At 43.7% G+C, this 12,159-nt stretch overlaps 1 protein-coding gene across 4 annotated transcripts in view; it reads right to left on the bottom strand.

Moving 5' to 3' along the window:
* Positions 1-317: 317 nt before the first annotated feature.
* GFRA1 (GDNF family receptor alpha 1) overlaps positions 318-12,159 on the bottom strand; it is a 205,012-nt gene continuing 193,170 nt past the window's right edge. For 2 of the 4 annotated variants that reach the window (XM_057735692.1, XM_057735693.1), the window contains 2 exons: positions 5,911-5,964; positions 4,745-4,984 (listed from right to left, as the gene is read on the bottom strand). In XM_057735692.1, coding sequence (XP_057591675.1) covers positions 4,829-4,984; positions 5,911-5,964 — 210 coding nt within the window. In that variant the 3' untranslated portion in view covers positions 4,745-4,828. Of the gene's footprint in view, positions 346-2,895; positions 3,909-4,744; positions 4,985-5,910; positions 5,965-12,159 lie in introns of those variants that run through there. The other 2 variants (XM_057735696.1, XM_057735695.1) reach the window with 2 other exon arrangements.

Raw genomic sequence — 12,159 nt, 5'->3', positions numbered from 1 at the left:
CCTCAGGGGGCTGGGAGCTCCATGACTGTGAACAGGCTGTGGTTCTCTGCAGGCAGTTTATTGAAACAGGGCTCGTGTGCCTTCCCCACCCCTCTGGGCTGGGTCTCAGAACAATCAGAAGTGCAGGTGGTGCATCCTGCTGAACGGCCCGGGCTCTCTCCGGGAGGGAGGAGAAGTTCTGAGAACAACAAAGGGATGCATGGCAAGGATGCAGGAGGCAAGACAATCCCAGAGCTAAGAAGGGGGAGCTCAGGGGAGAGCTGGATGGATGAACTTTCTACTCTGGGATTAGCATCATCTTCAGATCGCCTGGCTCCTCAGAGAGCCTTTTCTGTCTTCAAAAAGCCAGAGTTACATGTAAAACGGGCATCTGACAGAACAAGAATTAGTTTGGGTGGGACTAAATTTAGAGTGATTAAGATGAAGAATTGATGGGAAGGGACTCTGTTAAATACTCAGGCAATAAGTAACAAGGGTGGGGACTGGGGTTATCAATAATTGATATGCAAGAGAAGGAAACTGGCCAGCGTCTGAAGATAACAACCCTTGGGAAATGCAATGTCCCACTGAATACATCCCAGGATGGAGCCAGTGGCAAAACCCACAGATTTAAGGCCTCTGCAATGAGAATGTATTTCAGAGGTACAGTCGTCTTGAAGGATTCTAGACAACAGACTTCAAACAAATGGTCACTTGAGAATCAAAGCTGTGTCAGAGTCAAGAGGTATCAGATCTACACATGAGATGCTTATCTTAGGGATGAGAGAAAAACAGAGCCTGCAAGGGTATCTAACCAAATTCCCAGCTGTTTTGTTGTTTTACAATTTCTGAAAAGAAATCCCTTCCTCTATCCTCCAGGTATTAGCTCTGGCTTGCTTCCTGCAAAGGCACTGGTGTCTAATTCAAGGAACTCTAGCTGTTTTGTTGGGACCAGCTTTCTATTTGGATCAGACTGCGTGATCCATTCACCAACAGCACACGGTCTCTTGTGGCACCTTGATTTTGCTTCATCTCTTCAAACTCCCCAAGCTCAGTGCAGACAGGCCCTTTGGCCAACACCGTGTTCGGGCCATTGGTAATTGACTCATGTGTTGTCACTGCTTTTTGGTCTTTCTTGAAATCGTGGGTCTGACATGGTCTCATTTGTTTCATCAAAGAGCAGAAGCAACAAAGATCATGGGGGTATGAATCCCAGAGATCAAGAACAGCTTGAAAGAGAATGAGAAAATGTGTATTCATTTAAGGAGTCATTTTCTCGCATAGTTTATTGACTCAAATAAGTCGTGCATGCCTGACTACATGAATGAAAACTTATTTTCCAAAAGACAGCTCCTCCGAGGCCACTATTTTGTAAATAATAACAACAGAAATACATTTTTGCTGGATTCTAAGAAAAGAATTTGCTAATTATATAAACTCCCACTGCTCTTACATCTCTTTTCCCAAGCACTTAACACTGATTCAGAAATGCTTCCGCTCTCCCACTTTCCTAGCTCAGCAGATGGAGTGTTTGGGAGTGTCTGATTTAGAGTACAAAGAGGCAGGTGGGAAACAGGGATGCAGCTGGAGACGACCCATCCTCGGAGCATGTGCAGGATGGAAACAATCTTAATATAGACCAGATCAAAGGCCACAGCGGCTGGGGAGGAGCCCTGTCCTATATTTGATGAGCTTGGAGACACGGCCTCTAAAACATTTTTTACTACAGGATAAAGAAGTGTTTAAAATTTTTTTCTTTTTAATGGAAACCACACTCCTATCACACTTTGGATACAGTTTGCTATACTTAATGAGAAACAATCTATGTCATTCTCAACTTACACTTTTTTTTACTAGAGGTTTGAAAAAAACCAGATATGGAAAAATAAATATTTAGGTGGCTTTCTGAATTCCCTCTATTGTGCCCTTCTTCCTTCATGTGCTCTATTTCAAAAGATACTCAAACACCTCTTGGTCAAAGATATTCAACATCAAAATGGACTGAATGTGCTTCTAATGGGCTTGGCAATCTTGCTTTTTTTTTTTCCTCTGAAATGAGTAGGGCATGGCTAGACTTTATTTGGGAGCCATGGTCTCCACAGACATGTTACTGTTTTTGTTTTGCCAAAATCCACTACAATGAGATGCTTTCTGCAACAGGCCCAAACCTCAGCAGACAGCCCTTGTGTTTTGGTGGCACCTTCAGTGGACGGCCTGAAGGACAGGAACTAGTGAACCATTTTTTTTGCTTTCAGCACTGTCAGAGGAAGCCAGATAGGTAAAAGGTTTTGCCTGCTCCACTACTGGGGCAAATGATGGTGTTTCCAGGCCACCGTGTTAAACTGAGATCACCCCGAATGGCAGAAACACTTGCTTGGCATGATTTTGTAAAAATCTCTCTAACGAGTTGTCACGGAACATACTTCCCCCTGTTTACTTAATCAGTAATTTATTTTCCAACTGACAATTTCGTAACTCTCATATTCTTCTATCTTTGAAGAAAAATGAGATCTGTGTTGGTGAAAGATGAGGCTTTTCAAAATTTAATTTATGTGTTGCACATCCACACGTTCTTTACTGAAGGGTACCCTTGTTAGCTCTAACTCCCATTTCCTCTTTGGTCATCTGAAGCTAATTAGAGCTGCTGTTTATTACAGAACTAATCAATAGCTTTCTACAGTAGATTACATAGAATCAGACCTCTATGCAATTAGTCCACTGTAGATACACAGAGATACTTTAATTAAAACAAAATATGCTCTGTAAGAGATATGCTTTCACAGATGACTAGATTCCAAGTATTTCGACACGTTTAATGAGTTTATTCAAAGTAAGAGTCTTTACGAAACCTTTCACTAATCAAATTGGTTTGATGAATTTCCCTCGAAAACATTTTGAAGTGAAAAAACTCGGTACTTAGTATTATACACTTATGTTTATTAACATTTGGATATAAAGGTACTTCAAACACCAATAGAGCCAAAAGACTATGCCTTCATCTTGGATTTAACAGATTTCCCACTCTAGTAACTTGATTAATTCTTACAAGGCCAACATCTGTGGGCAAAGGGAATCAGGATGAAATGTGCACCACAGGTCACCTCCTCCATCCCCTCTACTGATGTGGGAAGAAAGCGAACTCTTCGAACACCCTATTGGGTGGAATCTCCTCGCCTCTATTCAGTTTCAAAGAAACATGGCTACTAGCACTGGATCCTTGTAGATTTCGAATCTCACCATTTCAACCAGACTTCAAAAGTGCACTTTCGGGTCTATTCATTTAAGGAAGAGAACAATGGAAGATGACATGCAGTTAACCAGCCAGATGCCTTATATCCAGAGTCTGTTCTGTGTCTCTGTGCCGACCAGCTCAGCTCCACAGACTGAATGGTGACCCTCTTGGTCCACAAACATTTTTTCTGTTTCACAGAGTCAGTTCCACACAGCTTGTCTTGGAGGATGCAGAACAGGGTGCAAGCAGATTCCCGATGACCTTCAGACCAAACCGCTCTACACAGCGGCCACGCCATCACAGTTGGGGCTCAAGACAATCCTCAGGAAAAGAACTGTGTACCCTGGCATGGGTCTGCTTCAGAAGAGAGGGTAGCACTTCCCACTCGCTGTCCCAGTCAAAGCTGCCTTTGTCAGGTAACATGAACACCAAGGTACTGGTCTGTGTCAACAGGCAAGGGTGCCAGCAAACGCTGCAGAACATTTACGAGTGGCTGCCGGTTTCCTCACAGGTACGCACGCTTGCATTTCAAGAAATGGTAAAAGACAACACTTGGCTGCTCTGTTTCCTCCTGCTGTCCACAGTAACGTGACACAGAGCTTCTGCTAAAGCACGGGGCTCCGCAGAGTCTGCTTTTGAAAAGCTATCTTCGTGATGTTAACATCGGAGCTCACACTACTTATGAGACGAAAACAAGCTCCATGTATTTTGTATTAAACCACCAGTAAAAAAAAATGAAGACAATATCATTACTTTCAAAATATAGAAAGCCAATAGTTGAAATCATTTAGTAGTAAAATTCTTTTCTACATATAACCTTATACGTGTCAAGAGTATTAGAATGATGCTTCAGCTATATTTGACTCTTGTTAGTTTAAGGGCTTCTCCCTCAGGTAAGGCTTAGGAGAATGTCTCAGTGATCAAGGGTCTGTGAAGTCTCACGCCCACTCTCACTCTCTATTTTGACTAGAAGACAGACACTACATTTGGATGTGACAGGTGTTTTTTGTTTTTGTAGGAGAGTACATAAAGATCAGCGCAGAAGATGCTAGTACAGACAGGAAAGTGAACACTGGTACAAGCTTGTTTGCACAAAGCCCATCAAGATTGTCTTGATGAGGATCTTCACTTTGTGACCAAAAAGAAAAACTTGGCATCCATGTACCGCTGCAGTCGTGTGATCAGAAATAAAACCTCTTACATGAGATATGGAAGATTTTTTAGAAATACTAACTGCTTCTCTAGCTAGCAAAGGCCAGAGTTAAATTGTTAAAATCATCTTCCGCATCATCCTCTTGGAACACATGGCCCCAGTATGCTTTACAGCCAAATCAACAAACTGTCCCTTTACAACACAGCATGCCCCAAAGCCTTCTGAGTCTGGAATGTAGCCCTGTGTCGGGGATCCCATATAAGCCCTAAGGATCACAAGAAGCTTTCTTAGGAAAAAAAAAAAAAAAAAGAAAGAAAGAAAGGAAAAAGTTCCAGTTGGATGAAACTGTTTTAGCAGTGTCTCAACTGAGCTCCTAAAACTGGAATTTCAGATATACAAGAGGACAGGAAACAGATAACTTGGTTTTTGTCTTTTTATATGTCCGTATTGTTTTTTAAATGCAGCTACGATGTGTCGGCCAAAGATAAAGATAACAGGGTGGACAGGGCAGTTACCACCAGGACCAGCAGTGGGCTCAGACTGCAGCTTGGAGGAGCAGCCATTGATTTCGTGGTTATGTGGCTGGAAGCCCCAGCGAGACCATCCTTTTCGTAATCACGCTGTAAGAAAGAATATTTTCATTATCACCCACTGCATGTTCTACCAAGGCATATTTTAACTGCACTCTTTCTCTCTCTTACCCCCACCTCCACTAGCTATACTGCTCACCAAAGCCGACCCAGGATTTTACCCCCATTTCCAAGGTCCCCCAGCAGCTGTGCAACATGGAACCGTTTTCCTTCTGGGTACCACTGACTGAGGAGGGATGCTCGCTGTCTCTCTCCATCATGAAGGAGGGCAGGAAGAATCATCTCAGGAAACTTGCCCAGGCAAGTATGGGTTCAGGTAGGGATGGGTTACAAATCGCATTGGAGAATGGCAGAGCAGGCTGGACTTCACAGATGAAGGACCCTGACCTGCTTGTCAACTAGAGAGTCCCAACCAGCAGCCAAGTTCCCAAACTCCCAGTCAGCACAGCTGTCCTTCCCCAGGATTGATTCCTTCATCCCCATCCCTAGCACCCGCTCAATCCCATAATGCCACGTCCTGCCACAATGAGCTATAACTGTGATGGACTCATCCATCCTCTCACTTGTAAACTGGAGAGGGCCTTGGCTACCTCTGGGTTGCTGCGGAGGTCAAAGGAACAGTAACGAGGACATCTGGTAAGCAGCAAGCATCGTTGCGTATCTTCTCTGTGCCGGATGAATTTATGTGACTGTGATCACAGAGATTCTCGTGGCACTGGGACAATGGTATTTGTGCTGGTCCAGTTCTGAGATGAGGATCCCGGGGCCCACCCTCTGTTCTCACTTTGTGCACTAGGATCTGAAGACTGTGCCTGGCTCAAAGGGCAGAGGGTGACTCAGATTTTGTCTACACCTGAAACCGTGTTGTCTTTGAGCCCTTCATATCATATCCTGTTCCAGGGGCCCAAAGGCTCTGTTTCTATAAATGCAGGGAGACTCAGAAAGAAACAACTTACATCAGAAAGACAGAGGTGTGTACTGCCCGAAATATTGGACTTCAGCTTCTGTGCCTGGGAAGAGACAAAAATACACACACACACACACACACAAAATCACTCATACATACTATGGAAGCATAATTACTGATGATCAACTGTCTAGGGCCGGGCCATTGATAGAAATATGTGAGCCACAACCGTGAGTCCATATATAATTTAAAATATTCTACTAACCACTTAAGTAAAGAGATAATAGGTAAAGAAAATTTTAATAACATAGGTTCTTTAACCCAATATATTACCATTTCAACTTGTAATCAATATAAAAGATGATCAATGAGATACTTTACGTTCTTTTATTTTCATACTAAGTCTTCAAAACTTAGTGTGTTTGTACGCAACCCATTTCAAAGCCACTGCACAGGTTACAAAGAAAAAGTTTTGAAGTCATTTACATTTTGAACTCATTTATAATTCTCAACTTTAAGATTTAGGAAGTGCTTTCCAGGTAAAAATGGTACAATAAAAATCCCCATTTATTAGTAATACAGAGCTAGGTCTTCCTGAAGCTTGTGTGTCTGTTCATTTGTTGACTAGCTGTTCCAATTCACAAACACTTACTGAGCTATTTTCCAGTGCTGGGGATATAGTGATATGACAAAAAGGATGTGGTCCTAGGCCCATGGGGCTGCTCTCTTGTGGGTAAACCACTCAGTGCTTGGGTGCTAAGGCACAGGGCGGGGACTCTCTCAGACAGGTCCCCTCCAGGAATCGTGAAGGGCATTAAGGACCCCAGATCCATCTATCTTAAAACTTCTTCCAGGGCAGTTACAAGTTCCTGAGCTGTGAGGGCTTTAAGCTCCCTGTTTCCTCACAAATGGAACAAGTTTCCACTGGGTTTCTACCTGAGAATTGAGTCCAAGGAAAGGTGCCATTGCTTAAACAATTACAATAAAAACTGCTGACCCAGTACAGTTCTCCTGCTTTGTAAAGGAAAACAAAGTAGAGTTCAGAGAAGTTAAGTGACTTATCCAAGGTCACACAGCGATCTAATTGTAGAGACAGGATTTAGATAAGTCTCTGAAACTCCTGAATGGAGCTGTGCTCTTTCCTGCTTTACACTGTTTCTCCCAGGCAACCCTGGCATGCTTGACTCTTCATGCTCTACCTGCCCCCAAAATCCACTCAAAGAATCCCTCCCATAACCCCTCCCCCTGAAAATAGGAGCCCTTTGCCATCGAAAGACAGAGAGGCTCATTTGCCAACAGGATGACCCTGGTTAAGCATTAAACCTGAATCTAGGAGTATCTGGGCAACCAGCTCTGCAGGAATGCACTGGTTTGCAACTTGTTGAAGATGTGCTAACCTGAAATGATAGCATGTTCATCCAAAGAGTAATTTATTGACCATAATGCTACTTGGGAGGCATCATCTTTACCTATATTTGCATATGCCAGCTGTGAATATGAAATAGAAACCTTTAAACAGGCATCAACAAAAAGACACTGTGAAGCATCCCCGGGCTGTTCAAAGGTCACTAAATGTTGTGTAGAAGAAGATCAGAGGGCAAATCAGAAGAGGAATTGAGCCTTATTCAAAAGCCCACTTTTAATCTATGTTAATAGCAAATCTGGTCCACTGCATTATAACCTGTAGAGAATAACGTGTAGAACTTTGCACATTTTATTTCTGCTCAAAATTGGAATTGTGCCAGCCACCAAAATGGCCTTAAAACATCACATTCTGTCTTTCCTTTTCTAGGCAGTAATCTACAAAAGACATAAACCCTTGCTAAGGCCCTTTGCGTAACTAAGAAGTTCACTAAAACGTGCAGAAAAGGCAGCCTGACTTCTAGTCTTCTTATAGTCACATTGTCTTCAAGTTGTTTCTGTGCTGTGGTCACAGCTAAGCTCCACCTCTGTGTCCTAGCCTGCAGTGCCCTCTAAGAGATCCAAGGGCTGGGTGGACCTCCTTCCTACCTTGTTCTATATGATTAGCACCAGCATGCAGTGTTTTACTCACTGTCTACACCATCTGAGAGACTCACTAGCTACACTTCTTAGTCACTTGAGGAACTTGCTGATGTACTAGTAAAACGCCCATTATTATGTGATTGTAAAGAGGCTTCCACCAATGGACTAGAAAAGGTCTCTACCTTAACCAATTTTTTTAAGTGGACTCTGCATTAACATAGGTAGACTCTGGTCCTCAGTGGTCACTGAGAGTTCAACTTTGTACAGGATTATAGTCATACAACCGAATAGACATGCCTGGGGTCTAAACTCTCAGGCTCTTGCCTCCTGTCTGAGAATGGCTGGGATGACTGTTCAATCACACAGCAAAATACATTGAGACTGGCTCCAAGTCTGTGAAGGCTCCAGGCTCTTCTTCCCCCAAAGTGGACATCTTGTTGGCCTCTATCTAAAGCAAATGGTCAACCTCTGGCCTTGTCTCCCTGTTATCTATCCCCCTGCAAAGGCTTCACCTAAGCTGGAGGCAGCAGCTCCAAGCTCATCCACTCGTAAGAAACATTCTGGTGGGCAGAGCTGGATGAACTGCTGAGTGAAAGTAACCATATAGTGCCAGGCCTCTGCAAAGGCTCTGAGAAAATGCCTTCTCTCCTGTTAAACCCTTTCCCAACCCACAGAAGCACTTAGCACTCCAGAGGCTTAGCAGTCCACGCACACTGGCCTCTAAATACTCTGCTTACATAGCGTATTAACACTGCTTCCCATCGAGAGGTCTGGAGGGGTGCCGGGAAACCCCCACGACTGCAGAGGCAAAGCAGAGCAGCCCCCAAGTTCCACCAGAACCTTGCATGAACCATAGTCAGATCTGTGAGTGTGACTAGAAGGCAAAGAAGAGATGTTATTGGTTGTTGGAACGGCAGGCAGCACCTGGGGAAAAGAATCACAGGGTTGCACTTAGACATGAGATCTTTTAAAATCCCACACCAAACCTGGGCTACATATTACAAACTGAGGGCCAGTGGGTCTGCTGCTTGGACTGAATGGCATCAACTGGGTGTCCAGTGCCTCTAAGGGTTCGTAAGCTGCAGAGCCTAGGGATTCAGACCTATGTATGTCTAGCTTGTTGCATGCTTCTAAGTCCTGTATTCAGTCTGAACCCTCCAGTGACCACCGAGGGTCAGAAATCCACCTATGCAGATCCAGAGTCCACTTAAGAAAATCTGGCTCTTAAAGTCCCTTGTAGAAGCCTGAGCAAACTGCTATTTCCACATTGTAAAGGCTTTTATCCTGAGCATTTTTTAAAACATCAAGCAATCACTGTCTTGCTAGTCAGGTCTGATAAATGCAAAAAGATAAAAGTACAGGGCATCCCCTACTTTCAGCTATTGCAAAGAGTATTTACATATTTTAAACACTGCCTCAGTTGATGAAAATTGGGACTGTTCCAGGGAAATTAAAAACAAACAAATCAAAAAAAACTTACGAGACCTTGCAAGGTATAAGGTAAGTTATAAACTAGAAGAGTCCCACTGCCAAGTCCTAAACCAGTAAAACCAGGGGTGTAATAATGGAACAAGTCCTGTCTGCAAGCCCCATAGCCCTGCTCATTAAGAAGACAGGCAGGCGCCCAGCATAGAGCTTGGCCAGCTCAGACCGATCTAGACACCAAACATTACAGTTTGTGGCTTTAAAATATGCTGTCTCTTAAAAAGGAGAGAGGGATAAAGAAGAATTCTTAACCATTGTTACAGCATGTGCAAAATGAATTATTTAATCTCTTTTATGAAAGAGGGTTTCATAACGATTTATAGATATGTGGTTACGGGGGAAGCCGCCTGACTCTGTGTTGGGGAAAACACCACCACCAAAACACAGTACCACAACGTTTTCATCTTGAGAAGGTAAAAAGGATACTGGAGAAACCCATCCACAAACCAGTAGCTTTGCTGTCATTCTGGAAAACCAGGGAACTTGTTCTTTAGGCTCCTCATAAGCCTTGTCCCTCCAGCAGTCTTATAAAACTGTCACTGGCAGTAATCCCCAGTGCCAGGCACATCACGTAATAGAATTTCCACAGCACTGTAATTGCGGCCAGACCTCACCAGTCCCTGGCACTAGAGGGTTAATAAATGCATTAAATGCTGTTAACCTCTGATACCTGGAGTCAGACGGATGACTCCCCTGCTTTTTACCCCTGTGATTAGAATTTGGAAAGCCTGCCTGGTGCCGACTGCTTTCGTGTACAGAATGCCCAGGCACACATATAGTTCATAGCTCTTGGTCAAGCCAACTCATCGGGCACCACGTGCGCAATGCATTCTGCCCACAGTGGGTTCTCCCCAAGCCTCGGGTTGGATCAGGCTTTGGAGCTGCACACTTGCTCTGTTTATGGAATTGGAGACTTAATAGCGTACCAACTCACAACCTGGCCTTTGCTGCCCCAGGACTCCACTTCTGTAGAGAAGCCAGTGTTTCATCTCGGGTTTTTAGGCAGCTGTCAGCCAGCAGGGCACGGAACATTTCTCTACTCTCCTCCATGTATAAGAAAAGCCAGTTTCTGCTCTACCTCCAGAAAATAAAACCAGAGGAAGTTGCTCAATCCAATAGCAACAGATTGTCCAGGCTGCAGCCAAATGGTCATAATTAATGATGCTTCTGGTTCTTTTCTCCCTTGCTTTACTGATTAGAGAGATTTGCTATATTAAGAACCTGTTTGCTTAATGACAGAATACAAGCAATAAACAGAGAAATACACAGACTGTAAAACGCAATCAAGTTTGCTCTCCAGCACTCACTAAGTACCGAGCTGCATCTATCACACTTGTCAATACCAGTTTATCAGCATACGAGCCTCTTCTGCAGCATAAATTGGACCTTTGCTAGCGAAAACCACTGCATGAGGTCTTTCCGAAACAGTCCAGTACTCAAAGCCATTTCTCAATTCAAATCTATGCATCTTACATTTTCTCATAAGACAAAACATAAGAAGGCTGTGCACCTGATTTGAATGATAACTGAGCAATCAGTTATTACTTTCTCATTTTTCACAACGTATTTTAATAAAGTGGATTCACCTGATTATAGACTTTGTGGGTAGAACTTACTATATAACAATTCTATTGTGCACTTGACACATATTTGCCCAAATTAATTTCTACACACACAAAAAAGAGAAAAGAAGATGCCTTAGTGAATCCAAGCTAAGGAATGGTCATATGCCTAGTGCGCTGTAGTCTTAAACTCTTTTCAGATTTTGCCTGTTGGATTTGGAAGAGCCAGGGGAGGTTTTATGTCTGGTCTGGTCACAAGCAGTTGGCCAGTCTTTCTAAAATCCCTTTCACTATTTTGAACCTCACCTTCCCGGTGATTTGCTTTTCCTAACAACCACTTACAACCACTGGTCTGAATAATGTATAGTTGAGTCAGTGCATAAAACAAGTGGACACATTAAATAAAGACTGCCCTGAGCCCCTGGGCTTGGGTGTTTGTCTCTCAGAGCCTGAGTTTGGCTTCGTTTCCTCCAAGCTGATTTCTGCCAGTCCCGCGGGCCCTGGAACAGGCTGGGGAGGGGCTGAGGGGCTATGAGGAGGGCAAGAGTGAGATGGAGGTGGTGATGATTCTTGGGCAGCTTCCCTGCCACGTCTTGTCTACCTACTCCCTCCAAGACACCGTGTCTACATACTACCTGAACCTCAGCCAAAAGGCTTTCATTACATTAAGCTCTAAGAAGACCATATAAAGATGTTTCACTCAGCACAGGTTTAGGGAGGCCCGCTGGGTGCCAAGTTTAGTTATTCTGGCAGCCTCTGGGCTGATGGAGGCTGGTCATCAGAAGGGGTGGGGAAAGGACCGGAGGCCTGAAGTCATGCTTCCTTACCCCGAGGAAGCGTAGGCTCAGATCCCAGTCGGGCTGTTTAGACAAGGCCTCAAACAACCAGAGTGTGGTGAACTGAAGTGAGGCCTGACTGTGTGTGTGTGTATGTGTGTGTGTGTGTGTGTGGGTTGTGTGTGGTGGTCATAACCTTGAAGGTGATGTGGATTCACGTTCTAGAGTCTAGAAGGTCTTGGATTCCTGGCACCTGTGAGTTGTTCCAAGTTTAACAGTGCAATTTAGGTTGAGCTTAGGGCCAATCCTAGAGTGGAAGCTTTCTTAACCGACAGCACTGGGGGCTGGGCCCTTAGGTCATTGGTCAATTGAGAAATTAGGTTAAAGAGGAAAATCATTAAATCACTTTAAAATTACACATTTGTATCCATTTTTTTAAATTTAGAAGCTTCTTTTTTTTAATTATTGTGG

Source organism: Hippopotamus amphibius, chromosome 5 (genome assembly GCF_030028045.1).
Source record: "Hippopotamus amphibius kiboko isolate mHipAmp2 chromosome 5, mHipAmp2.hap2, whole genome shotgun sequence".
Lineage (NCBI taxonomy): Eukaryota > Metazoa > Chordata > Mammalia > Artiodactyla > Hippopotamidae > Hippopotamus > Hippopotamus amphibius.
Note: the sequence above shows the minus strand (reverse complement) of the source record. Positions and strands in the feature narration are given on the sequence as shown.